Source organism: Osmerus mordax, chromosome 16 (assembly GCF_038355195.1).
Source record: "Osmerus mordax isolate fOsmMor3 chromosome 16, fOsmMor3.pri, whole genome shotgun sequence".
Lineage (NCBI taxonomy): Eukaryota > Metazoa > Chordata > Actinopteri > Osmeriformes > Osmeridae > Osmerus > Osmerus mordax.
This window is the reverse complement of record NC_090065.1, coordinates 11,908,506-11,935,584: the sequence shown is the minus strand read 5'-3', so window position 1 is coordinate 11,935,584 and position 27,079 is coordinate 11,908,506. Positions and strand designations below refer to the sequence as shown.

Below are 27,079 nucleotides of genomic sequence, written 5' to 3'. Positions count from 1 at the left end.
GACACTTTGGGCTCTGTTGTAAACCCTACACATACATGTGGCTCACACACACAAACACTGGTACACACAAACCAACAAGCACGGTATCATTAACCACGGTACATACATGTGACATTGTCCGCCCATGTTACAATGCTGGCCTTGTTATCGTTTGCTAAGTGTGTACCCACTGACAAGTAACTGAATGTGTGTGTGTGTGTGTGTTAATGCGCAAATGCATGTGTGTGTGTGTGTACGTGTGTGTAGGAGTGTGCAGGTATCCCCTAGGCATGACAGGAGGCCAGATCCAGGACGAGGACATCTCCGCCTCCAGCCAGTGGTCTGAGTCTACTGCCGCCAGGTTTGGCAGGTAGGCCACTACTATGAGCCCAGACACACGCCTAACACTTATTACACACAAAGCATCAAATACACCAACGCTGAGATGAAGACATAGAGGGAAAGATGAGACACAACCTAAGCAAACCTTCTATTTTTCTCCTCCTCCTCCCTCTCCTCCTCCCCCTCCTCCCTCTCCTCCCCCTCCTCCCCTTCCTCCCTTTCCTCCCTCTCTTCCCCCTCCTCCCCCTCCTCCCTCTCCTCCCCCTCTTCCCCCTCCTCCCTTTCCTCCCCCTCTTCCCCCTCCTTCCTCTCTTCCCCCTCCTCCTTTTCCTCCCCCTCTTCCCCCTCCTCCCCCTCCTCCCTCTCCTCCTTCTCCTCCCTTGCTCCCCAGACTAGACTTTGACGAGGGCGACGGGGATGGGGCCTGGTGTCCTGACATCATGTCTGAGAGGGACGGCCTGAAGGAGTTCCTGCAGGTGGACCTGCGTTCGCTGCACTTCATCACGCTCGTGGGCACCCAGGGTCGCCACGCCGACGGCATGGGCAACGAGTTTGCCCAGCGCTACCGGATCAGGTTCAGCCGCGACGGCGGCCGCTGGGTCTCCTGGCAGGACAGGAACGGTCGGCAGGTAAGCAGAACAAGCGAGAGAGACCAGGAGACGGTCCAAGTCTGAACGATACAACTCTTTTTTTTTATAAAACTTTATTTAACCTGAAGACCAAGCCAAGACAGTGATAGCAGTTCGTACACATTCAGAAGATGAAAACATGTAAAGCACAGTTATCAAACATCTGGTGGTGTTTGCACACCACCTAAACAACATTTCGAGTTTTGAAGCGAAACATGTTTTGTAATCCTTCCCTCTGGGGCCCGGTGATTGTCCTGCCACACTGGTATGTCCACCCAGCACCCCTAGTCAGAAACAGCCTTGTTCTGGATTCCACGACTTCCTTTTCTTGCGTCAGGTGATCGAGGGGAACAAGAATGCCTATGACGTGGTGCTGAAGGATCTGGAGCCACCCATCATCGCCCGCTTCGTGCGCTTCATGCCCGTCACCGACCCTTCCATGATCGTCTGCATGAGGGTGGAGCTCTATGGCTGTGAATGGCTAGGTCTGGCTCTCTTCTAGCTCAGTCTGTCCCACACAGTACCGTCATATGACAGCGTGTTCCTGCAGCAGACAATTTGATCTAAAGCAGCACGCAAGGGGAATTTGAACCAGAGACCTCTTGATCAACATTATGCCCTACCACTGAGCTACATTGATCATCTCTACCTTGCCTCTGTCTTTACCCCCCCCCCCCCCCCCTTCCTGTCTTCTTGCGTGTCTGTCTGCAGACGGCCTGCTGTCATACAGCGCCCCTGCTGGACAGCAGATGACCTACAGGGGGCTGGACATCCACCTCAACGACTCCGTCTACGATGGTGCTACAGGTGAAAGGTCTGTGGGCTGGAAAACTACAGCTGGGTGGTCTGATAACGAATGCCCACCCTAAGGTCGAGTGTTGTAATCCTTAACTCCACCCCTACATTGAGTCAGTGTGTCTCTCTAACCCCCCGTCCCCCCCTCCCCCCTCCCCAGGCTGGCGGAGGGCCTGGGTCAGCTGACTGACGGCACGTGGGGTCTGGACGACTTCCTCCAGAGCAACGTCTACGGCATGTGGCCTGGGTACGACTACGTGGGCTGGACCAATGAGAGCCTCCCAAAGGGCTACGTGGAGATGACCTTTGAGTTTGACCACGTCAGGAACTTCACCTCCATGAAGGTGAGAGGTCAGCCAGGAAATCCCCCCCCACTCACCCCCACCACCGGCCCCACCAACCCCTCCCTGCACCCCTATGAAAGATTATGAATCATTCTAAATGTCTCCCTTCTTCACAGGTGCACCTCAGTAACATGTTCAGCCGCGGGGTGAGAATGTTCCGGCAGACCACATGTTTCTTCCGCTCGGAGGCGGACTGGGAGGCCGGCCCGGTGACCTTCAGGCTCCCTGTAGACCGGGTCAGTCAGGGCGCCCGCTTCGTCACCGTGCCCCTGGGCGACCGCATGGCCAGCGCCATCAAATGCCGTTTCACCTTCAATGAGGCGTGGATGCTGTTCAGTGAGGTGGCCTTCCAGTCTGGTGAGCCCGGAGGTCCTGGTATAACATAGGACTTTTACCAAAAAAACGATGATATAGGCTTTCTTTGTTTGTCTCCCTCTTCCCTCTCTCTCTCTGTCTCTCTCTCCACCTCTACTTGTCAGGCACTTCTGTGTATAACACATCCCTCACCCCTCGTAAACGTGGCCACCCCACCAATATTCTACCAGGTAAAAAACTGTTACCATTGATCTAAAACAAATTGCTTTCTTTTTGTATTTATTTTCTCCAGACAAACTGAACATATTTTGGATGGTAAACAGCACCCTCTCCTGTCCGCAAAGATGTCATGATGAGGGTGTCTTTGCCATCTGTCATTGTCAAATGTTGTTAGGTGTCCTTAATTCTCATGTCATCATCTGCACATATTTCATTGTAACCAACAGGGGATGACCCCACCCACAAAGTGGATGACAGCAATACAAGGATTCTGATTGGCTGCCTAGTGGCCATCATTGCCATCTTGTTAGCCATCATAGTCATCATTCTGTGGCGTCAGGTTTGGCAGAAGATGCTGGAGAAGGTGTGTGATCGTTTTTTTTTCAAACCATTAGTGTTAGGCAGAGAGAGAAGAATCAGTTATGTCAAGGCCGTAGCCATGGAGTCAACATTGGGGGGGGGACGAAATCTGCTGGGGAGTCTGAAGGTCCCCCCCCCTGAAAACCTTTTATGATTAGTTATGAATATGATTAAATGTTTTATGATAATTTCGGACAGCGTGCGTGGTTTCCTGTCGTAGCGTAGCACATTTATATTTTATTAATATTTTTATATCAATATATTGAGGGGGACATTTTGACCAGATTTGAATATTGGGGGTACATCCCCCCCCAATATATATTATGATTACGGCCCTGAGTTATGTGAATAGATTTAGTGATCAAAACACTTTTTTTACACTCACAAATGTAAGCAGCCTTGCAGTCTGTAGCATTTGTAGACGTATGACGACTTCAGAACAACCTGACTCAGGGAGTCAGGTGGCTGAGCGGTGAGGGAATCGGGCTAGTAATCCGAAGGTTGCCAGTTCGATTCCCGGTCATGCCAACTGATGTTGTGTCCTTGGGCAAGGCACTTCACCCTACTTGCCTCGGGGGAATGTCCCTGTACTTACTGTAAGTCGCTCTGGATAAGAGCGTCTGCTAAATGACTAAATGTAAATGTAAATGTAAATGTAACCTCCAGCAACAGCTGCTGCTTCCTCCCTGTAGGCGTCCCGGCGTCTGCTGGACGATGAGCTGACCGCTCGCCTGGCTGTCCAGACCCAGGCCTTCTCCTTCCACCACTCCCTGTCCAGCGACAGCGGCTCCAACTCCACCTCCACCTACGAGAGGATCTTCCCCCTCTGCTCCGACTACCAGGAGCCGTCACGCCTCATCCGCAAGCTGCCAGAGTTTGCGCAGTCCACTGAGGACCTGGGTAAGTGTGTTAGTGTGTGTGTGTATTGTACATGTGTGGGTGTATGTAAGACTGGTCCTATTTGTTTTCTGTGTCCTTCTTTAATATACAAAACGCATTTCTTGACTTTACTACGAGTGTTTTTCCGGCTTCACCTCACGTGTTTCTTGATCTTCATTCGGGGGGGGTTTCCTGGGGTTTCCGTGCATGCCTCTCAGCGGGGTGCGGCGCCCCCTCCAGGCTCACCCAGACCGGCAGCTCGGACGGGGCTCCTCACTACGCGGAGGCCGACATCGTCAGCCTGCAGGAGGCCGCCGGCAGCCCCACCTGCTCCATCACCTCGGTCCGCTTGAGCCTGCTCGCCGGGAGAGACGCCGCCATGAGGGAGTTCCCTCGGGACAAGCTCACCTTCAAGGAGAAGCTGGGAGAGGGCCAGTTCGGAGAGGTCTGTTGGAACCCTGTCAGGAGGGAGAGGGCTTGTGTTTTTGATGGTAGAGGGAGTTGGAGTGAGATGAGGGTCGTGCAGGTAAACGGAGGGGTGATTCTTTGTTTGTCATCATCAGGTTCACCTCTGTGAGGCCCAGGGCATGCTGGACTTTGTGGAAGAGAATCTGCCTGTGGAGGGCAGCGGTGAATCAGCCGTACTGGTGGCTGTGAAGACACTGAGAGAAGACGCGAACAAGAACGCAAGGTGGGAATGACAAATGTGTCCCCGTTTACCAATTTTAGTGTTTGTTTATCTTTCTTCCTACACATAAAGGCAGAGACGCGTGTGTCATGAGAAATGTTTTGTAGCATGAAGCCCATTACCACGTCAACGCCGATGTCACAGCTGTTACCGTGTTCTGCGACTTCAGGAATGACTTCCTGAAGGAGATCCGGATCATGTCTCGTCTGAGGGACCCCAACATCGTGCGTCTGCTGGCGGTGTGTGTGGAGAGCGACCCCCTCTGCATGATCACGGAGTACATGGAGAACGGAGACCTCAACCAGTTCCTGTCCGGCCTTCAGCTGGAAGAGGAGGAGCTGGTGGAGGGCAAGAAAGAAGGAGGACAGGAGTACCAGTCAGGAGACAGAGCCACTGTCAGGTACTGTGTTCTGCATGGACAGGTATTGTTTACATGATCTGAATTCGACATCACATCACCCTTTTTGGGATACTCTGAGAGTAAGTCACGTCGGAGGGAGATGTTCTGCTGGAGCGGCAGTACACATTGTCCTCCGGGCGAAAATCGTTGTCTGTCAGACATCAGTTCAGATTCTCTCTCTCTCGTATTGCTGTCACCCTCAGCTACAGTAACCTGATCCGCATGGCCACACAGATCTGCTCTGGGATGAAGTACTTATCCTCCCTCAACTTTGTTCACCGTGACCTGGCGACCCGCAACTGTCTGGTAGGAAAGAGTTACACCATCAAGATTGCTGACTTCGGCATGAGCAGGAACCTGTACCGCGGTGACTACTACCGTATCCAGGGCAGGGCGGTGTTGCCTATTCGCTGGATGTCCTGGGAGAGCATCCTATTGGTGAGGACAGGGGAATGGGAATGATGATTGGATCTGAGTGCAACAACCTTATTTTAGTGTGTACAACATGAGCATAAACAAGCTACATAGAAGGCTGTGTCACATTGTTTCATGTCCTCGGGGAAAGTTTTTTCAGTCCTACTGCTAACACAACAGGTTACATATTATGCAACAGTTTTGCGTCTCTCCCTCCCAGGGTAAATTTACGATGGCCAGTGATGTGTGGGCGTTTGGGGTGACCCTGTGGGAGATCCTCACATTGTGTAAGGAGCAGCCCTACTCTAACCTCTCTGACGAGCAGGTCATTGAGAACACCGGAGAGTTCTTCAGGGACCAGAGCAAGCAGGTGAATGTACTCACACAGCAAATGTTCTCAAGTGTTCAAAACACCAGGAGTGTTTATACGAGCCCATCTCATAACTTAACACTCAATGAGGGAAACGAACACTCCTGGTGTTAAGTTAACACTCGGAAATATGCGTGTGTCTTATCTGAGAAATGTGTATCTGCTGAGCTAAAGCCCAGGTGCAGATAGAGACAGCTGGATGTGTTCTTCTTCTTTTCCCTTGTCCCTGATCTAACTGATTCCGTGACGATATCCCAGGTGTACCTGCCAAAGCCCAGGTGTTGTCCTGACGAGGTCTACAACTCGCTCATGCTGGGCTGCTGGAAGAGAAACGCCAAGCAGAGGCCCACCTTCCAGGAGATCCACAGCCAGCTAGTGGAGGACCAGGCATAGCTGCTGACACGCAGTAAACACATCCGGGACTGTGCAGCTTATTGACAGCGATTTCTCATCCGCTTTACTTTTGACCCACAGTGGCAGTTTCTGAGTATTCCTTTCTATTATATTATTTGTTTGTCTTGCCTTTTCATTTTCATGTCTCACCCCTCTCTCGTCTACATTAATTATACCTGATCATTAAAAAGATGGACCAGGGAAATGAATAGTTTGAACTATTATATATTTGATGACATTTTAACAAAGGAGACAATGACAGGGAGTGCACCTGGTAATTGTATTTTCTATCATTTGTATAAGAGATTTTGAATCAATTTCGAGATTTTCATTGTACTGAATGAATTTTTGGTGAACTAAATATATGATGTAAATAAAGTGTACTGCAAATAAAGCTGTGTTTCTAAACAGTAAAATGTGTATCGCTTCACACTGCACACATGATACACACTGCAGTGCACACACACACACACTCCAGTTAAGTCATGGAAATACTAACTTCTACTTTCCAACTTTGAGTATTTCAAATTTGGAGTTTGTGCAAAATGGCCCTTTTGACTGACCGTAGTTGTGTCTCAGTGGCCAATGGTTCCGTGAGTTGATGTCACACCATGTACTCTACGCTCCAGTCTGCTGTGCATAGGCTGCTGAGAAATGTCAACTGATCGAACCAGGGGGTTGTACACTCCGTATGATTTGTAGATAGAAACTTGTCTTATCATACGGTAACACTATTCATCACAACGTGTTAAGAAGTCTTCGTTTAATTAGCGAGAATGGATAACGTTGTTCTTGTGACCGGTGCAAACAGGTAAGCGAATTACAAAATCGTTTATGTCCTGCAGACTCGTCTACTGTACTACGTCAGATTTAACAATACAAAAATGACAGTTATTGGAAAGATTAGATTTCATTCGTTCAAAATAATTTTCAAGATTAACTTAATTTGGTATTGGCTGGATAAAAATATAAAGAATACATTGATCAAATCATGATTTGATAATCGGTTCATATACAACATCTAATCCATATAAAAAATAAGAATATTCAAAACAATTCTCCACAGAATATCCAATTTCACATTGGCGTAGCTGTTTCAGTACATAACGTAAAGTAGGCCTAACTGTAAAGTAACTTTTTAATATGTGGCAGGGAAGTGTACACTCTGTACTGCACATATTTTTCGGACCGACAAACACCCTATAATCCTAATCTGATGTGATACTCTGATTTTCCCCTGTACAATGATGACCTGATGGTTTAAAATAAGCCTCCGTTTAATCGTCTCCTCAATTGTGCAGTGCACTTTGAATAGTTGGCCTGTGTGTTTGTCCTGCAGTGGCATCGGTCTGGCTTTGTGTGAACGCCTATTGAGTGAAGATGAAGGCCAGTTGCGTCTGTGCCTGGCCTGTAGGAACATGCAGAGGGCAGAGGCCGCCCGGGCAGCCCTCCTGAACTCTCACCCCAAAGCCCACGTGGACCTGCTGCACCTGGACGTGGGCTCTGTGCGCTCTGTGCTCAGCGCGGCCCAGGAGGTCAAATCCAGGTACAGCGTTCAGAAAATCAATCTCTGTCCCCTCCCCACACGTTCTGCAGGCCTTCCTTCTCTTCTGCCAAACAATATTCGAATACTTGTTGCACTGTTAAATTGGCTATACAATTTAATGGTCAAGTCATTGTCCTACATTCCAAAGGTACAACCAACTTGATTACCTATACCTAAATGCAGGGATCATGCCAAATCCACAGTTGGACATGAAGGCCTTTTTCAAGGGACTGTTTTCAAGGTAAACCAACAGGCACTGAGACAATTATGTCAGTCAAACCTTACGTCTGTGTACCCCCTTGTATAAAAATCTATTTCAAGTATTGTAAATAGTGGAGTGTGTGTTTGTTTGTGTATGAGTGCATAAATAAACACACTAAAATTAATATAAACAGTTAACGCACTGTACAGTGTGTGTGTTTGTGTAACCCGCAAAAGTCGTTTGGTTGTCGAGACAGTTTTGTCTGCTGTTCTGACTGTGCATCTCTGCTGCAGTAACGTCGTCAACATGTTTATGACGGGGGAGGGTCTGCTAACCCAGCAGGACGTCCTTAACTCAGACGGCCTCCAGGAAGTGTTCGCTACAAACCTCTTTGGTCACTTCCTCCTGGTATGACTCACATGCATTGGTTGAAGTAAATATGCTAAATACAATTTTGACAGTGGCCTTGTAATTAAGAAAAAGGTCTTCTGTGGTAAAGTTGTATTCATTTCCTAAATATTTATGGAAACACTACTCGGGTTGAATGAAGCCTGGAGGCAGTCACCCAGCATCTTGTTCCATGAAGTATTAACGTTTGTTTCCATTCTGTTTGTATTCATGTTCACTCCATGACGCAGTCGGCTGAGTGACAGCTAATTACACCTGACAGAGACCAGACACCTACAGTGTTAGACAGTGGTGTTGGAGTTGTAACTCAGGCCTTAGTAATATCGTGCGTGCTTTGTGTGTATATTTATAGTAGGCTAAATGTGTTAAATGATCCCAAACTTGCATTGTGTGGTTGTTGTGTCTGTCTCTGATCCAGATCAGGGAGCTGGAGCCGGTCCTGTGCCAGACGAACCACACCTCTCGGGTGGTGTGGACCTCCTCCAGCAACGCCAGGCGCTCCGCCTTCCGTCTGGACGACATCCAGCACCGGCTAGGGACGGAGCCCTACAGCTCCTCCAAGTACGCCTCGGACCTGCTCAGCCTGGCGCTCAACAGACACATGAACAGCCAGGTGACTGTCACGCTACAACCAACCAATCGCTGGTGTTACCCTGCCGCCATGGTCTCTCCTCAGGCTGATTCGGCCAAAGTAGAACGAGTAGTGAACATCGATTCTACAGGATGTAGCTTATGACAGAACGTGGAATCAGATTTAGCGGTAAGCAGCACCATCCTGATCATGTGTGTGTCTGATGGCTGCAGGGCTTGTACTCCTCCGTGATATGTCCTGGTCTGGTGATGACCAACCTCACCTACGGAATCCTCCCCTCCTTCTTCTGGACCCTCATCATGCCCATCATGTGGCTCGTGAGTTCAACAATCCCCTGGCACCTCCATTTTATTCAAACTGATTTGACAAGCAATACATGTTCAATGGGTAATGGTGATTGGAGTATTGTTGCTCAAATTGGATGTCGAACGTTCATTGTTCAATTTCCTGAACAGATCCGAATCTTCACCAACACGTTCACCCTCACACCCTACAGTGGAGCGGAAGCTTTGGTATGTCCATCATGCTGAGCGTATGCTCACTACAGTACACACATCATTTAAAGCACAGCATTTAAAAACAGCCAAAGCACTACATGTTTTCAAAAGGCTGTTTTAAACGTCTAACTCGTCAAACCGCATGCAAATGAAAATCCTCTAGTTTTTTGTTTTATAGACTCTTCTTGGGTCTATAAAGGACTGTTTTTATATTTATGATTCAATATTTTTCATGTTTTATATAAAGCCATGTTCAGTTAAAACTGCGGTGATGAAGCTAATTTCAGAATATTGGTAACGTTGTTAATCTTGCCATACATTTTGTTACATTTACATTACATTACAAATTTCGAAAAGCCTGTTAAAAAAGAAACAATACAAAATGATTCCGCTGGCATCATCTTTTTGTGCCGTCTGCTCTTTCACAGCACTGGTTATTTCGTCAGAGACCAGAGTCGCTGGATTCAAGAGCAAAGTACCATAGTTTGACATCCGGCCTTGGGACCAACTATACGCAGTTGCGACAAGTAAGCATGTGCTGGGGACCTGGTTTGAAAAGGCAACCCTATGTTTGACATTTGAAATCATTTGCTGTATAAAACTGACTCTCTGACAAAATTGGTTGGATTGTGAAAATGTTTACATACTAGACTCTGTTATTTTATACTGGATCTGAATGAATCCGTTAACAGCATGTCTGGAGGTGGGACACACTACAGTGTTATTACTTTCTTTGAATTTCTTTTTTGTTTGATTGCAGATGGACATTGATGACAAAATGTCTGAAGACCTTTATGTGAAACTTTTGGAGCTTGAAAAAGTAGTACGGGGTGGACTAACTGAGGAAGACGAGGATCTTCTGGCCCACAAACAGTACCTCAACCACACAGACTAGAGGACCATGTAACAAACCTGAGCTCCGTGCATTGACCAACCTCATGTTGTACCATGGGATCCATTCCATCTGAAGTCACCCAAGTCTTAAATTAAATTTAAGGATATGGACTGGCAAACAACACCTCAGTCAATAGCTTTCCAACCTTGGTGAATATCACTACTCTATAGGAACGTATTGAGTAAGACGCTTCATCATGCTACCTGATGATTTTTTGTAGTTCAGTCAAGGTTGCACATTTTTGAATATCTGTGACTTGAAACAAATAAGTGCTGCTACTCCTTTTTTTGTACCGTAAAAATGTGGGCAGTGATGCTTATCTGCATCAATGTTTTTAAAAGGACTGAAACAGATTAACTGTGAAACTAACAGTTAATAAAATGGAAAGTAAGGAGCGAAACTAGAACTTTGGATGTGTCTAGAGTGCCAGAGCATTTAAGAATGACCAGAATCTGCTTTATTCGCCAAGTAAGTTTACACAAACAAGGAATTTACTGTGGCAGGACGGTGCATACAATAAACATATAAGAATCTTAAATATAAAAAGTAGAAAATGTACAACAGTCTAAATAATTCTAAACAATACTATACAATGTAAAATATGAAATATAAAATAAGATATATTCAATATATCGTATGCATTCCTGTCGTTTATTTAGCATTTGATTCACAGCCCTGCCTTACCGTGATCTAAAGACCTACTTGTGAGCTGTTTAACATTTAAGAAATCTTCATTACTTTGGTTACTTCAACTTTACTCACTCATCTGTATCATATCACTTAAAATGATTTTTTCTGTGTATTACTTCCGAGTCAAGTTGGGTACATTTGGGGGATGCTGAAGTGTTCTGAAGGATCGATATCATGTTACAGCTGTGTTGTCAAGGTTTGAAATGGTTAACAGAGCAGCAGCTGGTCTTGTCTGAACACTTGGGCACTGAAGTCTCTGGAGTCTTCATTTGATAGCTGTATCAGGTTGACACCCACAAGCTACTATGGTGTTACCTTACCAACCGTAAGTAGGAGTACTTGTGGTGTGGTTTTCCTGGGAGCAAAAACAGCATTGCTCTCTTGACAATCATCTGTGTTCATTCTTGCTGCATTCAGGAAAGATGCTGCGCATATCAATTAAATTAGAACTACAGTGCTGCTCAATGCGACAGTGTGACAAAAATACTAATTGTTCGAGTGTTGCTACAAGAGATTAAAAATGTTGCAATGCTTATTTATCTCAAATTTAATTCCAACCATTTTGGTATGGGGTTGTAGGGTCGATTAATTCTGCACTGGAATGCACTGCAGAGAAAAGCTACAAACACGCAACAACATCAGCTGGCCTGTAATGTAAACTTGGCATATACTGTGTGTTTATGTCCTCTTTGAGGCAGCAGACTATGAACTAGATGGTGCAAGTACTGACATAACAGAAGGGGGAGGCATGTCAGATACAGTTCATGACACTAACATCATGGAAGACTGTCTTTCGACACTTGTAAACAACCAAATCCTCCCTAATCTGTTGCACACCGCTCTGTGGGTAACGGTTGTGTAATGCTGCTGTGGAATCTGCAGTGGTATACCTATATCATGAGAATGATGACCATCAAGTGATTTCTTATGAAAAATATAGGCTACAAACATGTATTTTCTGTTTTGTACCGTTATCATCCTAAAGTTATACCATACGGTTAAATTAGTATAACTATTTTGGAATATGCCATATAGCCTAATTTTGTTCCTTGAATTCTAGTGTCTAATTTACATTTAGGCTACATTTAGTAATGTAGAGCGACTTACAGTAATTAACCTACTTTCGTCAGGCGTGAAAAATTGTTTTGTGTTTTAATATGAAAAAAGCTTTAATTGACTTTCACTACTTAGAGGGTCCTGTTAAAAAATAAATTAATAATACTGGACAGATGACTACATGCCCCATACAGCAAGCCAGTCCACTGAAAGTCCCGGATATTCCTCGCGCCGGAAGAGAAGGGGTATTTTCCCAGCCATCTTGTGGCAGCTTCCAGCGAATTGTTCGCACCAAGCCTCGTAGAATCGGAGGAGAATCCCGCTGAAGGGGCGCCATCATGCCCGGACACCTGCAAGAAGGCTTTGGCTGCGTCGTAACCAACCGGTTCGACCAGCTATTAGATGATGAGTCGGACCCGTTTGAGGTGCTGAAAGCGGCTGAAAACAAGAAGAAAGAGGGGGCCGCTGCTGGAACCAACAAGACTGCAGCTCAGGCAGCCAAGCAGCCTAAGAAAGAGTCACAGAAGGACAGGAAGAACCCGCTTCTGGACAAGAAGGAAGAATCTCAGGCTCCAGTACCTTTGAAGAAAGAAGGTACCAGATTTGCACTCAATCACGTTTGTATCAAGTTTGTTTCGTTATCTATCTAACAATGCAACTACAAGCATCTTTTTGCTATCTAGCTTGGTAACACCTAAACACAACATGAGGTCAACATGGTTCCTATCCTGTTGTGATCAATTAGAGGGCAAACTATCCTATTGATAGCGTGCAATGCACAAATGTATTATTTTGGGAAGGGATCGTGACACGATGGTTTTCAGTATTGCATTCGTGCACCTGCTATTGCAGCTTATTGGTAAGTAACCTTATTAATTTGCAGAAATGCATGAAATCTAAAGCATGTCAATTTCCATTAACAACACTGAACTGTCAAAAACGGCCTTCCGAGTGACAGGGTCCATGATGCTAGAGCATCGGTTGTGATGAGCTAACTTATGTAGCTAGCTGTCAAAATGTGTATGAGTACATGTGCATAAATACAAGTGCATGTGTTGACAAAAAAAGCTAGGGGACAAGGCAGCGATCGTAACATTTTGTTGTTTGATCATGTTGGCACTTGCCATAATATTAACACAATGTATGGAGCCAAGGACTTTCGTTTGTTGACATTGTAGCAGTCCACTATTACAGCGTTGTGTGAAGGCTTAACTGCACTGTCAATGAGCTTCTAAGTAAACCCAATTAGCTGTCTTTGAAGCAGTAGGAACTGGTCATTATAACACCCCTTTGAGGCCGTAGGAACTGGTCATTATAACACCCTGTCTGTTTGTTGTCAGGAATCAGGCGAGTGGGTCGGAGGCCGGACCAGCAGGGTCAGCCAGGCTCCCAGCAGCACCAGGGGGGGCCGGGTGAGGGGAGGCCTGGGGACCGGAGGCCAGACAGGAGACCACCGAGGGAACGACGCTTTGACAAACCCATGGAGGAGAAGCCTGAAGGAGGCGGAGGAGAGTTCTCTGCAGACAAGTGAGTATTGAGGGGAAAACTGCTGAAGTCTGAGGATGAAGCAGTGTGTGGGGTTTATCCTTCCTATGTTCTTTCCTTCTCTAAGTAGCTAGCAGACGAGCTTCTCTCTCATAAGACCGCTTTCTTCAACGTATACAGTAGGAATAACGAGGCCTGTTGTTTCGTTTTTTTTTGTGCTTTTGGCTTGCTACTCAACCCATCTGTCTGTCCCTTAGACCCTCTGGAGACAGGCCCCCTAGAGGGCGTGGTGGTGGCCGCGGCGGGCGTGGCGGCCGGGGGCGGGGCATGGGGCGGGGGGACGGCTTCGATTCTCGCGGGAAACGAGACTTCGATAGACACAGTGGCAGTGACAAACCGTGAGTCATTCTTTGACGGGGTGCTCTAAATGGGGGTTAAGGGTTTTCCTAACTGGCATCCCCAGTGTGTCAGTGCTTTTTCTCTCCAATCCAGCAGTCAGAAAAGCGAGGAGAAGCGTGGAGGGAGTGGGCCTCACAACTGGGGTAACGCCAAGGAGGAAATTAGGTGAGTCATTAAAAAAACGTCCCCTTGTCCAGTGAAACAGACATTGCCGTGTACACAGGCTTGACTAGTGTCCAAGGCTTCGATTATAAACACGTTATGTGTTTTGCATCGCCTAGCGAGGCTGAACAGACTGCTGCCCCTGAAGCCACCCCGGAGGGAGAAGAGAACCCACCTGCTGATTCTGAGAACAAGTGAGTATCCTGGAGTGTCCAGTTTCTCGGCCTCACGCTCTCCTGCTAATCACCCCTGGGGCATTTCTGTGGAACAGGACCTCGCTGGTCACGACCCAGCTAATCTCTAGCTTTGCTGCTGTTTTATCAAAAGCCAACGAGCCCTCAAACCTGCAGCCTAACAGTTGGCACAGAGTCACAATAACATAAGGCTGCCCCAAGAGAGTATAGTTAAAGCTGTACTAATTGAGGCTCAGAGGACTAGAGTGACACAGCGATTGAATGGGAGAAGGCAGGCACTTTGGTAATAATGAAGACACCAGATGATCGATAACAATAATAATAAAGGAAACCAGAGAGATTGATCCTATCCCTCACCTGTACGTGATTGCTTGTCTTCTCCAGGGAGAACGAGGCGGAGGAAGTCAAGGAGGAGGGCCCTAAGGAGATGACCCTGGATGAATGGAAGGCCATGCAGGACAAGGAGCGCGCCAAGGTAGAGTTCAACATCCGCAAGCCCAACGAGGGGGCGGACAGCCAGTGGAAGAAGGGCTACGTGCTGCACAAGTCCAAGAGTGAAGACGTAAGCGACGACAGCGTTCACCATTCTTTGAGTGCATTTCAGCTGCCTGTTAGGGTGCATGTACACCAGGTGGTGGTTTTTCTCCTGCTGTCTACAGTTCACTTATTTCTTAATTAAGAGTCATTTTTTATGTGTTTTGTTTTTTTGTTTGTTTTTTGCCTGTCACCACCCCGTCTTCTTAGGAGGACTTAGTGTCGCTTTTTCAATGTTAATCCCACCAGTTACATCATTCATGTTCTGACTTGAGTGCATCTTGTTTTTTGGGTCATTCTAGAAGCCGGTCGGCGCTGTGATCGATGCTGCAGAGATCGAGGCAGAGGTGATCCCCGTGTTTACCAAGGTAGCCCGCCCGCTCCCGTTCCGTCACACGTCACATGTCCCTCCAACTGTGAACTAGTTGACGTGGAATTAGCAATGGCTGCGTTCAATACCGTCGTTCTTAGTTCCATGTGGGATGTGACACAGTGTGACTAACTCTGCCGCCCTGACCTCCAGCCACCCAACCCTGAGGACGCCGGCGCAGACCACCACTTCCGCAAGCCCGCCAACGACATCACATCACAACTGGAGATCAACTTCGGAGACCTGGGGCGCCCTGGGCGCGGGCGCGGGGGAGCCCGAGGGGGGAGGGGAGGACGTGGAGCGGGAGGGGGAGGCACCCGGCCGGCGCGAGGCGGAGGACGATCCGAAAAGGTAACATTGAAGGCTGTAGTCTCAGACCGCTACATGGCTGTTAATCCACTGGCGTGGCTGTGTGGACACAAAGCCACATTGATTCACAACTTTGTGAAGTTAGTTGAAGCTTATACCCACGTCTTGGACTATTATTCTCTGGCTTTGTGAACATTTCTCCTTTTTCTTTCCTAACCTCTCCCTGTTTCTATCTGGCCCTTCCCCTCAGCCGAGTGGAGTGTCTGTTCCCAATGTGGACGACCCTGAGGCGTTCCCTGCCCTGGCCTAGGAAGACCCCGCCGCCAGCAGTCCATCATCGCCCCCCTCCGGGCCCCTCCTCTACGAGGCTTGCATGCTTACAACTTCTTCAACTATATGAGAAAAACCAAGAAAAAAATATTTTAAACTCTGAAAAAAGACTGTCATCCCTTCACCTCCGAGGACTGAAATTTTAACCCGTTTTGAAAGGAGAGGGAGAAGAAAAAAAAGACAAGGAAAAAGGACTTCTCTTGTTACACTGAAGCAAATTATTGGTAGAAGTTTTGTATTTAGAGACATGATAGCAGGGATGTTTTCATACAGTATTGTTTTTTTCAGAGATTATGCATACTTCATGGATATTCTTTTGTATTGCTGCTTGATAATATGCATTTCCAGGATTGGTTTAAGTATTGGTCTCACCCCTGAGGCTTTTATCTTGCGCTTTCCTCATGACTTAATCGTAAATGTTATGGAGCCATCTTAGACCAGTTTCAGGGGTTTGTTTATGAGTCGTGCATTTAATGATATGCTAGACTTTTAAGTACAGTTTTAGTACATTTGTACTAACTATTTGACATGTGTTTGTAAATGTACCTTGGGTCTAGGGACTCCTCATTAAGCTTGATATTTTTCTGCTTTGTCGTGCAGTGAAAGTAATCGCCTATGGTTTTCCTTTTGACTCCTTCCCTCCCCCCTTTTGATGGCTCAACTCTTTTTCTGATGGATCAGAGGTTAGTGAGCTTTGTCCCTGGTCCAGATATGCTACCTGTGTACAGGGACAGCAGGGCCCAATATGTCTAAGCTGGTTCCGTTTAGTTCATACAAGCTACATTCTACAAGGAACTTTAGGACCACGAAGAAAATATATTTTTGTGCGTGACCATTTATGTGTTGGGAGTGTTTGTGCACTGTGTGAATGTGTGTATGTATGTATGTGTGTGTGTGTAAGAATGTAAGGGTAATGCTAGAACAATAGTTACTTAGACTTAAATTACTCCTCTGCTATGAGCTTGCCATGCTTCTCAACGCAGTCTGCAGGTTCTTAGCTATATGGTTTTACCTGAAGTAGTTTTTATTTTTAGAACATAGTAATTCTATCTAGGTATGATAGACTGTGGACATATCTTGCACTTAGGGTATTGATAGATCTTTAAAATGTCTTTTAGAGCTTGGAAGCACATGATTTATCACCACCTGTACTCTGAAGGTTTTGTTTGTTTGTTCCTCTTGTGATCTTTGCTGTTATTTTTTTTATTGTTGTTATTTTTATCGATCCAGCAGCACTACTGCATAATTTGTCTGAAAGAAATGTGCCGTTCAACGTGGAGCATTCAAGTGCAACAGAATGTATGAATGCTTACCCTGCTTGCAGCCATCTGTGTTTACATCTCCAGCCTGGTTTTGATTTTACTTACGTGGGTATACTTCAAGCTCATCGGGTTGGGGAAAAGGGATGGGGTGGGAGGGGAGTTTAGACCAGTGAAACTTAGTCAAGCTTTATATTCCGTGCTCTTAAGACTCGCTGGTCATGTACAGACAGACGACTGGAGCAAATCTTTTGTGTCACTGTTTGAGCCACTTGACGACAGACTTTGCAAACATCCCTGTTCTAATAAATTGCTTTAGAGGTGTTACATGTATTCTGCCCACGGCAGTGAGTTGTGTGAAATCATTACTGTGATTTTAAAACTGAAAACCAAACAATTACTGCATTGGACTCTTTATTTCCTTTTAATAGTCAAGTTAGGAAACGGGTGGTTCATAAAGGCCAGGCCAATGTAGAATACTGTAACATGGTGCAGTGTATAGCTTCAGAACAGTCAAGATGACAAAACGACTTACTTTTGGTTATAGTATTGTTAAATGCAGCAAAAACACCATCAAGCAAATAGTGGTATATGATGATGATGGTGTGGAAACCCCACACCCCTGAACCTGCTACAATATAACTGATGAATACATTGGAATGGTAAGTGCAGTGGAAACACATATCCAAACTAAACACATCTCGGCCTGTCAACAGATGGTTCCTTCCATTGCAATACACCCCTCAGAATTTTTCCATCTTTTTCAGGGTCTAGGGGGAGCAGTAGCGCCCATAGAAGAGGACACTATTGGTGGGGTTGTGTCTGATGAAGAAGAGGAAGGGGTGGTCAGCGATGAAGGAGGCTGGCTTTATGTTACTGCACAAATGCATTTGAACGGCCGTGGCAGCGGCGGCTTCTGTGCCCTCCTCGTTGACCTCCACAAAGGCTTTGTGGACGACTTTGGACAGGACAAGGTCGTTGCTGGGGGACATGCCTGTAGGGAAACGGGTAGAAACAGGATGTTATTATTTGAATCATCCACCTGGTAAAGTGCAGGTGTCTGATCTGAATCCATTTGTGATTGATTAATTCATTAATAATGAATCCATTCATTTATAATGTGTAAAAGAACAAAGAATGTGCAGAGGGGAAAACGGATGAGAAAGAAAGAAAATAAAAAAAGAACAGAAGGAAGAAAGAAACAAAGAATTAGGCCCTACCAGAGAAGTCAGCACGGCCCTGGACGAAGGCATCCGTCATGCCCATACTGCTCAGTTTGTCGCCCAGGTCCAGAGTCTGCTCCAACTTGAACCTGGGCAGGCCCACCTGCACTTTCCGATTCATCATCATGTCTGGTCCGGTCCATTTTAGAAAGTTCTCATAGCTCAGGTTCTTCTCCAGCTGGGGGGAGGGAAAGGCTTTCATTTATACAGGTTTTCTTTACTGGGGGGGGGGGGTGATTCATGAGAGTATTCAAACTGTGTTCAAGGCAGCTTGTAGAGAAAGTGTTTCTTCTTCCTACCTTCGTCAGACCTGTGATCTCATTGGGCAGCATGATGAGCATGCTCAGATCTTTTCCAACATAAGGTAGCTCCAGGATCTTACAGTTGGCCTCATGGATGGATTTCTGGGGGAACCTTCTCACCTGGTACATCATCTTCACTGGCTTGCTCTCATTCTGGAAGACAACACCAGAATGATATGGATGGTACTAACAACAGATTCATGCAAAAGAGGTAGAAAGAAAAGAACACAAGCTTTGTTCAATTTGTGGCCTTACTTGGTTGAGCTTGAACTGGGTGTCACTTGTGTCAGTGTCCTTGAACTTTTTCTCCCAGCTGCCCTTGAAGTAGATGGCGTTGACCAGCACCAGCTTGGTGCTTTCATCCAGAATGCCCTCCTGCAGAAGGTTCTGGATCTTGTCTAGGGAGGAGAAAACCGTAGAATCAGACCCAAACCTTTTCATGAAAAACTGACTATTTGATAGAGTAGAGTACAGTGAACACAGCTACATCACAGTCACCTTGCGTCTGTTTCGCCACCCAGCCGTTGATGTTGAGCCTGGCCGCCTCATAATTCTTTCCAAAGTCCACAGTTTCCAGCTCTGCATCGTAGTGTTTCCTTGTGTCTCCTATAAACTCCTGACATACACACACAGTAGTGAGTGAAGGTTCATAACGTTATCTCTGAAACGGCCACTCATTTTTACTTTTAAAATGGACAAGTTGAATCCTCTCGTCGTCATCGTCATCTGCCGCTTATCCGGGGGTCGGGCCGCGGGGGCAGCAACCTAAGCAGGGAGACCCAGACTTCACTCTCCCCGGCCACTTCCACCAGCTCTTCCTGGGGGACCCCGAGGCGTTCCCAGGCCAGCTGAGAGACATAGTCCCTCCAGCGTGTCCTGGGTCTTCCCCGGGGCCTCTTCCCAGTGGGACGTGCCCAGAACACCTCACCAGGGAGGCGTCCAGGAGGCATCCTGATCAGATGCCCGAGCCACCTCAACTGGCCCCTCTCGACGCGGAGGAGCAGCGGTTCTACTCTGAGCCCCTTCCGGATGACCGAGCTTCTCACCCTATCTCTAAGGGAGAGCCCGGACACCCTGCGGAGAAAACTAATTTTGTCCTCTTGTATTCGTGATCTCGTTCTTTCGGTCACTACCCACAGTTCGTGACCATAAGTGAGGGTAGGAACGTAGATCGACTGTTAAATAGAGAGCTTTGCCTTTTGACTCAGCTCCTTCTTCACCACGACGGACCGATGCAGAGCCTGCATCACTGCGGACGCCACACCGATCCGCCTGTCGATCTCGCGCTCCATTCTTCCCTCACTTGTGAACAAGACCCCGAGATACTTGAACTCCTCCGCTTGGGTCAAGATCTCCTCCCCGACCCGGAGATTGCACTCCACCCTTTTCCGGTCGATAACCATGGCCTCAGATTTGGAGGCGCTGATTCCCATCCCAGCCGCTTTGCATTCGGTTGCGAATCGTTCCAGTGAGAGCTGAAGGTCACGGCCCGATGAAGCCATCAGGACCACATCATCCGCAAAAAGAAGCGACCCGATCCTGAGGTCACCAAACCGGACCCCCTCAACGCCCTGGCTGCGCCTAGAAATTCTGTCCATATAAGTTATGAACAGAATCGGTGACAAAGGGCAGCCCTGGCAGGGAGTTCAACCCTCACCGGAAACAAGTTCGACTTACTGTTGGCAATGCAGACCAAACTCTGGCACCGGTCGTACAGGGACCGGCGAGAGTTGAATCCCTACGTCCATCAAACTGTGTCTTTCACACATTCCCTTTTGGCTCTCTCTCCCTCTGAATCAACACACAGGGCGTTACCTTGACAAACTGGTAGGTCTGCTCTCCATAGAGCCTGTTAGCCAGGCTTAGGGCATAGGGGGCTTCTTTCTTGTTCAGCTCAGCCATCAGCTTACCAAAGGCCATGTGCACGTCATCCTTTGTCTTGTGAAGGTGCAGGGACTAAGGCAGAGAAGGAATAGGAGTCATCTTCAAAACAACATATGTTTTTGAAGATTGGAGGTTTGGAAGTGTGTGTGTGTGTGTGTGTGTGTGTGTGTGTGTGTGTGTGTGCGTGCGTGCGTGTGTGTATGCACTGAAGTGGATGTAACCAGCGCAATAATTGCCAGCAACATAGGACCAACTTTTAGAGAATACGTATTAATAGAAGAGATACTGTACAACACATTTCCTCTCCATGGGTGATAAGCAACGTCATGGCTGAAAGAAAACGTAAAGAAATAGGGCACACGTGCAGTCCCAGTCGACTTGTTAGTAGTTGTTATTTCCTGAGAAACCTGAAGAAGAACAGCACAGAGAGAGATATTCTGGACTATTTGTCTAAATCAGTTAGATGAAGTGAACAGACGGTGTCCTGTGCCTGGGACGCTCAGCTAACACAGCCATGGAACCAATCCTCTCTGTGTAGCCATGACAACATGATATGACAAAGATGGTGTAACCTGAGAGACACTTTGAGGAGCTTACCTTAACCAAATACCCCACTCTCACCTCAAGGTTAGACAGACATGCAGGGCCCATACCCCCTTAACAAGCACTTCAGCTTATCTCCCAACGCCCTTTCTCCCCTGGTTATTCATTGCTGTACTCTATTACGACATAAAAACAGTAAGGCTAGCAGAATTCCGCGGATTTCCGCATATTTCCAGTCTGAATAACCGCAGAAAATGTGAAATATATCTGCCTGTCTATCTGTCTTTCTCTCACATCAACTCCACAGTAGAAGTGGAACATTTCTAAAGACTTGTGTCAGGGTTGGCCCCATTTCTGGTATAGTGAATAAGTGAATGAAACAACAGAGGGATGCCCTTTGCTGACATGGCAGAGTGTTATAACATACAGACCAGTGTAAATTTAAAACATTTAAAATTTTCCTTACTTATGATGAGCACACCTGGGTCATGACCATGCCATGACCTAACGGTCCATGGACCAAATACTTTTTTAAGGATTTAGGGTCCAGTAGATTTCACATAACAATCTATGCATGCCCTAACACACAATGTTGTAATAAAGTAGGTCCAAGCACCACAATAGTCTCGCTAGATTTTGTTGTCATAACAAACATATTATAAGAATAAATGCTGTGGCCTATCCTTAGATACCTACACATTGATACAGACATGCTGTTAGACTGAAAGACCACCAAAGCCTACCAGACCCACCTCGGACATCTGTGTGGCCGTGTTGCCCCTGGCGCCGAGTAGCACCATGGCCAGAGCTGAGGAGATGCTGAGGGGAGAGAAAAAGACGTTTCCTGTTGGGCTTTCATTTGCAATCTTCTGGAACAGGGCCAGGGAGAAGTTGGTGTTTGCCTCAGACAGGGGGGTCTCCATGATGATGGGCTGCTGATTGCAAGGACAGAGAGGGGGGAGAGAGAGGGGGGAGGAGAGAAGGGGGAGAGAGAGAGGGGGAGAGGGGGAGGGGAGAGAGAGAGGGGTGAGAGAGAGGGGGGGAGAGGGGGGAGAGAGAGAGGTAAAGGGTGAAGAACCATTACAGCAACTACACAGGGTCTGAAAAAAGGTTTCTGTGATCTGTAAAACGTGTAAAGACATTTTTAAACCATCCAGATTTCAAATTGAGATAGTTAGCCAGGAAGTTAAAACTTCCCAAACTTAAACAATCCTACTCTCAATGTTTGCATTAGACAATACCAATACCCTGCGGGGCGGGGTATGACATTTACTAGTATGACATTCAAGGTTTATACATCAACGTTTATAACATCAACGTTTATAACATCCCTTATTCCGTTATTCACGAACAATACTCGTAGGCCTACTTCCTTATAACATCAAGAGCTTGTTCACCCTTATTCCCCCGTTATTTGGAACAATACACCTATACAAGAGTAGTCTGGACTGTGAACCTTATCCCTGCACGCGTATACACCAGTTAGATAGGTCATTTCTTCATGTCATCGCTGGTCGCGATTCGGGTGGACTCACCTTTGTCGAGAGGCAGTTAGAACCGAAACTGTACTGTACTGTACTAGTGGTACGTGCCAGTGGAGCGAGTGGTACGTGACAGCGCCTCCACTGGTACATGACAGTTACTGTTCTGTTGATAGTGATATGCAAGTGTCTGACTTCAGTTATTACAATTAATGATATACGCCACTAGGAGGCGCTGATAACAACACAACGATGTGCATTAGAGACGAGAGTCTACAACGGTGGCTCATGTACACGCTTAAATTCAGTTACTCTGAGTAAAATAATTTGTTACTAATTCATTACGTGTGTACAAGTCTGCTTTACATTACAGTCACACAATTACACTATATGCAATATAATGTTTAAATCGACTACTTTGTATGGTGAGCTTGTAGTGAGACATCAAAAGTATGGTTTGGAGTCTGTTAGCACGAACAGTTTAACTTTTTTTTTTTATAAAAGTTTATAGCCTGTTCTCCTATTCTAAAATGGCCGCGGGGCAGTTACACGACAGTAAACAAAAGCTGCAAGACACCCAATGCAACTGCCACGACACAGTTGCATACCACTATCAACAGAACAGTAACTGTCATGTACCAGTGGAAGCGCTGTCACCTACCACTAGCTACTGTCATGTACCAGTGGAGGCACTGGCATGTACCACTAGCTACTGTCACGTACCACTAGCTCCACTGGCACGTACCACTAGGTGCCAGTAGAGGCACTGGCATGTACCACTAGCTACTAAATAAATAAATACATTTATTTATTTCCAAATGACGTCTTTGTAAAGACAACATTTATTTATTTCATGGGACATTTATTTCCTAATGCCACATTTATTAATTTTTTGAGACTTTTACAGACCACATTTATTTCCACATATATTTCCACACCACATTTATTTCCACACCACATTTATTTCTGTGCCATATTTATTTCCGATCTCACATGCAAACGAGAGGGGCGTGGTTATCTTTGGACCAACGCAGCTGCACACAAGATCGAAGGCAGATAGGGACGCCTAGATTCGGTAGATGATGGAAGACATTAATCGTGTCAGAGATCGCATGCTGGCCTTATAGATCAAATTGATGAGCATGGCTTGTCAGGATATGTTATATTGGCAAACATTGTAGCTTTTGTAGAGGTAGGTACTTTTTTTGGGGGGGGGAGGGGGGGGGGATTTGGTTGGCCCCACCAAATCTCACTCCAAGGTTTTTTGAAAAGTTGGCAACCCTGCATATACTCTAAAATATTGTTTGTCAACCCTGTCTCGACCCACTGTTCTTGCATGTTCTAGATGTTTCCCTGCTCCAACATACCTGATTCAAATGAAGCTCAGCAGAAGCCTGATAACGAACATTCATTTAATCATGTGTGTTGGAGCAGAGAAACATCTAATCATGCATGACAGTTTTAAAATATGTTGAATCAGATTGTACCGTTGAAAAGTCCATAAAGTTAACGCCCACAAGATGGAGCTGTTTGATAGGCAGCTTTGTTTTGGGTGGGGAATTGTAAGTGGGCGGGCACGTAAATCGATAACCACACCCCCTTTAGTCATTTCAGACTATGGCGGAAGTCAGGAAACGTCAACATGAACAAAATGAGAAGAAAACCTCTGCTAAAGTTGCATTATCTGAGACCGAAATAAAAGAGAAGAGCGATGAGAGATCAGCCATCGTACTTAAACTTTTCGCAGCTGGATTTTACGGACTAAGCTCCTTTCTCATTGTTGTTGTGAACAAAAGTGTTCTCACTAGTTACAGGTGGAGTTGATTTGGACTTTGAGCTCGTGGGGAATTGACTTTTATTAAGTTACGGGAGAGGGGGTTGCATGCACAACAGTGCCTGTCAGTTTGCATCCATCGCAATGTCAGCCAGTCCGTTATTGCTTATTGAACTATTGATGTTTTTGCAGGTTTCCTTCATCAACATGTGTCGGTATTGGTCAAGTGAGTGGGGTTTCAGTATTAATTAGGCTATTTTCCCATCGTTTATTTATTGGCGTTGAATGTGATTGTGAATGTGCTGCTTTTGCAGATGTTTGCTACAATTGTAGTACTATGGATTGGAAAGGCATTAGGTGTTATCAAATTTCCCGATTTGGATTTGAGTATACCAAACAAGGTAAGTTAACATATGCATGAATGCACAAATATAATCTAATATTGTTTTGATTATATGAATATTTATCATCCCTCACAGAGATGAAAGAACATCACCAAAATCATGAACATCATCCTTATGATGATGAGTCGTAAGGTCAGATAACCTTACATGGGAGGACCTTACTTAAGGAGGTCATGTATACCTACTGAAACACCCTTTGATCTTTGGCTATTACAGATGTTCCCACTTCCTCTTCTTTATGTGGGGAATCAGGTATCAGGCCTGTTTGGGACACAACGACTCAAGTAAGGCTCTGTCCATAATAACCATCATTTGACGCAATAAAACACAAAAGTTGTATTATTAATTGTGCTATTGTCCAGTCTCCCCATGTTTACAGTACTTCGGAGATTCTCCATCTTGTTAACCATGTTGGCAGAGGGCTTCCTTCTGAAGTAGGTTTAAACACTGAATTTTTAGTCGAAAATCTAGAAATGTGAAGATCACAGTGCTTTTGTCCATCCTTCATCTCCTGACTTGAGTCCAAATCCTTCTGTACAGAAAGACCTTCTCTGGGTCTGTCAAGCTAACAGTGTTTGCCATGATTTTTGGTGCATTTGTTGCTGCAAGGTAAGATCCATAATTGTTAGAACAATAACTAAAGTGACTTTGGAATATAAAATGACTCAGATATGATGGTAGAAATGACTGGGTGTAACATCTCAAACCGTGACATCCTTTCTTGTTTGTTGTAGCTCTGATTTGGCCTTTGACCTCCAAGGTTATGTATGCGTCATGCTGAATAATGTCCTGACTGCTGCCAACGGGGCTTATGTGAAGCAGAAACTCGATTCCAAGGTAAGTGGATATGTACCCCTGCAGAGAAACAACAGCTTGTGTATAGAGTGCTTTGGCGTAACCCAACAGGAAGTAGTCACTCGACTGTACATTTGTAATATGTGGTGTCATGTACGCAATGTGTATATATCAAGTACTCAAGTTTCAGAATAAGATCCAATCCTTGTGCTACAGAATACTTTTATTTTCTAAAAGCTCAGGTGGAGCTTCCGGCCATGACGATTTGGGCAATCAGATTATCTTGAAAATCAACATTGGAATAAAGGAATACATACTACTGCACTGAAGAATAGGAAAACCATTAGCTCTAGACTTGTCACACTGGTGTCTGAGACCCTCTCTTGTAGATAACAAAATTAAGAAAGCTATATTGCAATGGCTTACATGTGGCAAAAACAAATTTCACTGCATTTGTTTCCTATTTTTTTTGCATCTCTGTGATATACAATACATTTTTTTTTTTCATAGGAGCTGGGCAAGTATGGACTGCTGTACTACAATGCCTTGTTCATGATCCTCCCTACTGTGTTGTATGCACACTACACTGGGGACCTGCAGACGGTTAAAATAATTCATTATGGAGTCACACTGTTAGAGTTATTGCTGTCAGATTCTTGGGGACTTTGCATTGAATGTAACTAATGTGTTTTGTGTTTTTAGGCCATGGAGTATGATGGGTGGTCCAATGTGGTGTTTCTTATCCAGTTTGGGCTCTCCTGTGTTATGGGGTGGGCACACAGTTGCTGACCTCATTCCTACCATTTAATTTGATACCTTTTCTTTCATTTTTAATCCGTCTTTTCTGCCTTGGACAGGTTCATTCTGATGTACTCCATTGTGCTGTGCACTCAGTACAACTCGGCTTTGACCACTACCATTGTGGGATGTATTAAAGTAAGATTTTTTGGACTTGTTAAGACAATATGGTGTTAAAGACCACCAACACAATTGTGACCTATGGGTTTTCTGTCCTCCAATAGAATATTTTAGTGACGTATATTGGAATTGTTTTTGGCGGGGACTACATTTTCACCTGGCTCAATTTCATTGGCTTAAACATCAGGTAAGGGGCATTGCTGTGTGTAGTTTAGAAAACGGGAAAGTCAGGAATGTAGTGTAATTCAACACTAACTGCTTCTCCCCTCTGCAGCATTGCTGGCAGTCTAGTGTACTCGTACATCACTTTCACAGAGGAACAATCAAGTAAGCAACTGTAGACTAGTTGGGGTTTCAACATGTTGGGAGGGGTGAAACAAGTGAATTCTGTATGTATGAAAAAATAAAATGTAAATGACATTTTCTTAAATGTTTTTGTTCCTCAGAAAAATACTGAACATGACCATGCCAGTGGAAGTTTGCCATTAGAGATATAGTACTCTAAAATTAACAGCTCAAGATGTGATGGCATGTTTTGTATAATTATCCTGCTGCAATCATTTGTAATCCATTTAGATTTTACTAAATCGTTTTTTACAAAAACAATGTATTTTTAATATAAAAGCAGTATCATTGATTTTGCTAGAAATTCAGAGGCATTCCTGACATCGACATGTGAGTTTTCACAAACCAAACTGTC

At 45.6% G+C, this 27,079-nt stretch overlaps 6 protein-coding genes across 11 annotated transcripts in view; 5 read left to right on the top strand and 1 right to left on the bottom strand.

Annotated features, from left to right (window-relative positions):
- The window catches only part of zbtb41 (zinc finger and BTB domain containing 41), a 168,664-nt gene that overhangs the window by 134,803 nt on the left and 6,782 nt on the right, over nucleotides 1-27,079 (top strand). The gene's annotated exons all lie outside the window — the stretch shown is intronic.
- Nucleotides 255-6,508, top strand: LOC136958947 (discoidin domain-containing receptor 2-like). The gene is made up of 15 exons (XM_067253105.1): nucleotides 255-349; nucleotides 713-950; nucleotides 1,288-1,435; nucleotides 1,662-1,764; nucleotides 1,906-2,089; nucleotides 2,206-2,446; nucleotides 2,569-2,634; nucleotides 2,851-2,987; nucleotides 3,676-3,889; nucleotides 4,081-4,307; nucleotides 4,426-4,553; nucleotides 4,720-4,863; nucleotides 5,106-5,388; nucleotides 5,585-5,734; nucleotides 5,993-6,508. The coding sequence occupies exons 1-15, from the start codon at nucleotides 270-272 to the stop codon at nucleotides 6,125-6,127; spliced, it is 2,478 nt and encodes an 825-aa protein (XP_067109206.1). The 5' UTR covers nucleotides 255-269; the 3' UTR covers nucleotides 6,128-6,508.
- On the top strand, nucleotides 6,799-10,979 carry hsd17b7 (hydroxysteroid (17-beta) dehydrogenase 7). Its single transcript, XM_067253572.1, has 9 exons — nucleotides 6,799-6,938; nucleotides 7,467-7,673; nucleotides 7,822-7,914; nucleotides 8,169-8,283; nucleotides 8,702-8,896; nucleotides 9,088-9,192; nucleotides 9,331-9,387; nucleotides 9,801-9,899; nucleotides 10,133-10,979. Exons 1-9 carry the CDS (start codon nucleotides 6,904-6,906, stop codon nucleotides 10,265-10,267), a joined length of 1,041 nt encoding a protein of 346 aa, XP_067109673.1. The 5' UTR covers nucleotides 6,799-6,903; the 3' UTR covers nucleotides 10,268-10,979.
- Nucleotides 12,274-17,452, top strand: LOC136958597 (SERPINE1 mRNA-binding protein 1-like). Of its 5 annotated transcripts, none has more exons than XM_067252610.1 (9): nucleotides 12,274-12,607; nucleotides 13,354-13,540; nucleotides 13,756-13,896; nucleotides 13,994-14,062; nucleotides 14,179-14,253; nucleotides 14,638-14,815; nucleotides 15,090-15,155; nucleotides 15,311-15,508; nucleotides 15,717-17,452. In XM_067252610.1, the coding sequence occupies exons 1-9, from the start codon at nucleotides 12,352-12,354 to the stop codon at nucleotides 15,774-15,776; spliced, it is 1,230 nt and encodes a 409-aa protein (XP_067108711.1). In that variant the 5' UTR covers nucleotides 12,274-12,351; the 3' UTR covers nucleotides 15,777-17,452. The 5 variants fall into 5 exon arrangements, with proteins under 5 accessions (XP_067108711.1, XP_067108710.1, XP_067108714.1 ...); XM_067252609.1 differs by having other exon boundaries at nucleotides 13,991-14,062; XM_067252613.1 differs by lacking the exon at nucleotides 14,179-14,253.
- On the bottom strand, nucleotides 17,461-22,651 carry LOC136958596 (leukocyte elastase inhibitor-like). 2 transcript variants are annotated; one of them, XM_067252607.1, is made up of 8 exons: nucleotides 22,543-22,651; nucleotides 21,760-21,942; nucleotides 20,396-20,536; nucleotides 19,079-19,196; nucleotides 18,836-18,978; nucleotides 18,578-18,733; nucleotides 18,276-18,456; nucleotides 17,461-18,049 (listed from the first exon to the last, which is right to left on the bottom strand). In XM_067252607.1, the coding sequence occupies exons 1-8, from the start codon at nucleotides 22,639-22,641 to the stop codon at nucleotides 17,826-17,828; spliced, it is 1,245 nt and encodes a 414-aa protein (XP_067108708.1). In that variant the 5' UTR covers nucleotides 22,642-22,651; the 3' UTR covers nucleotides 17,461-17,825. The 2 variants fall into 2 exon arrangements, with proteins under 2 accessions (XP_067108708.1, XP_067108709.1); XM_067252608.1 differs by having other exon boundaries at nucleotides 21,760-21,939; nucleotides 22,543-22,581.
- On the top strand, nucleotides 24,081-27,074 carry LOC136958611 (nucleotide sugar transporter SLC35D2-like). The gene is made up of 13 exons (XM_067252641.1): nucleotides 24,081-24,302; nucleotides 24,455-24,488; nucleotides 24,577-24,663; nucleotides 24,883-24,950; nucleotides 25,029-25,100; nucleotides 25,207-25,275; nucleotides 25,401-25,503; nucleotides 25,972-26,064; nucleotides 26,164-26,231; nucleotides 26,319-26,397; nucleotides 26,484-26,566; nucleotides 26,654-26,706; nucleotides 26,826-27,074. The coding sequence occupies exons 1-13, from the start codon at nucleotides 24,106-24,108 to the stop codon at nucleotides 26,834-26,836; spliced, it is 1,017 nt and encodes a 338-aa protein (XP_067108742.1). The 5' UTR covers nucleotides 24,081-24,105; the 3' UTR covers nucleotides 26,837-27,074.